Source organism: Aplysia californica, unplaced genomic scaffold, assembly GCF_000002075.1.
Source record: "Aplysia californica isolate F4 #8 unplaced genomic scaffold, AplCal3.0 scaffold01044, whole genome shotgun sequence".
NCBI classification, from domain to species: domain Eukaryota; kingdom Metazoa; phylum Mollusca; class Gastropoda; order Aplysiida; family Aplysiidae; genus Aplysia; species Aplysia californica.
The window spans coordinates 80,662-82,123 of NW_004798314.1; the positions used below are offsets into that span (position 1 = coordinate 80,662).

Here is a 1,462-nt window from a genome sequence, read left to right on the forward strand (position 1 = left end):
GTGTGTGTGTGTGTGTGTGTGTGTGTGTGTGTGTGTGTGTTTGCGTGTGCTGTGTGTGAGTATGAAGCGAGCATTCGCGAATGTGCGTAGTGCGTAGGCCCAATGTATGCATGGGTGTGTGTGTGCGCGCGCTGTGTGTGTGTGTGTGTGTGTGTGTGTGTGTGTGTGTGTGTGTGTGTGTGTGTGTGTGTGTGGGCGAGCGCGTGTAGTGAACACTACTCATTTTTCTTTTTTTGCCTGTTTTACACTGAATTGTAGGCAACTACCGGTAGTATAAATTACAACTGAAGAGATAGCAGCATTTTATAAGTGTAAACGTGCTGAGATGAAAAGCCGGGACAGGCCTTCAAATATTTGATAAGTTCGTAAATAACCGTTTAAGAGAAATTGTCGTACTTTGATTGTTGAAGTCCCTCAAAGTGATGTTTTGTTTACGTTTTACTTTGTAATGTTTTTGTATTCCCGCTTTTGACCTGACTCCCCCTAGCGAACCAATCAGAAAGTCTGCCCAATAACACGTGACAACGCTTAGTTAGGTCTGCTGCCCGTCACCTCGTGAAAAAGTTGCGTTTACCCCGTGCATTTCGGCATCTTTTTGTACCCAAAGAAAGCATCATCATGAGTGAAGCAAAGCCTGGTCTTGCTCGGGATGGGACAATGCAAGTAACTGCTAAGGTATTGCAATTTTTAGTCATTTGGTTATTTTATGAAACCGTTTGAAAGTTGTACATATCTTTCGATTGCGGTCGCCATTTTGGCTGTAGTTACTTCTGCTAAGCAAACACCCCCGGATTACAGTTACGTCTGGCATTTTTTACGGTAGTGCGCTTGCTATTTTGTACAATATTTTTATCTGCAAGAAGACCCACTATGTTTGTTGAGGTTTTACTCTAAAAATACTGTTGCAAACCATATTTTGAAACGAACAGAGCGTTTCAAATACACTGAATGGGTTTGCACATTTTCCAAAATGGCGGCCTTAGTCATGCAAGGTCATGAATTTAGCCAACTGCGTTCTTTGCGAGTGATCTGCTACTTCCACAATGCATGTTACGTACTCGGGCTCGTTCAGGGTGTTGTTTGACCTTTTTGTTCTCATCTGCACATTTCATTTTTTTTCTAAATAAAGCTGTAATGTATGTCTGATAGATTACAATTGCCGCACTGCTTCCCAATTTGTTGCTGTCAGCTTTGTTAGTGTTGGTTACAGATCATGTTTCTGGGCTTGAGTTGGACGAGATTTAATTTTTATTAATCTGTTTGTAATCAAGATGTAGATTATATAGATTCTAAATCTAGATTCTAGATTCTAGATCTAGATCCAGAATCTAGATCTAGATCTATGTGATGCTCAAAATGAGTTTGAGGAAGTAATATATGATGAGAAAGTGGCTATTCTCACCCGCCCGGAAGTTCTCGCAAGATCAACTCCTCCCCTCTTCTCTCTCTCTCTGTCTCTTTC

General features: G+C 41.3%; 1 protein-coding gene across 2 annotated transcripts in view; it reads left to right on the forward strand.

Moving 5' to 3' along the window:
• Window positions 1-499: 499 nt before the first annotated feature.
• LOC101855304 (nucleolin) overlaps window positions 500-1,462 on the forward strand; it is an 18,786-nt gene continuing 17,823 nt past the window's right edge. Inside the window, exon 1 of one of the 2 annotated variants that reach the window (XM_005111341.2) lies at window positions 500-675. In XM_005111341.2, coding sequence (XP_005111398.1) covers window positions 619-675 — 57 coding nt within the window. In that variant the 5' untranslated portion in view covers window positions 500-618. The remainder of the gene's footprint in view (window positions 676-1,462) is intronic. The other variant, XM_005111342.2, reaches the window with a different exon arrangement.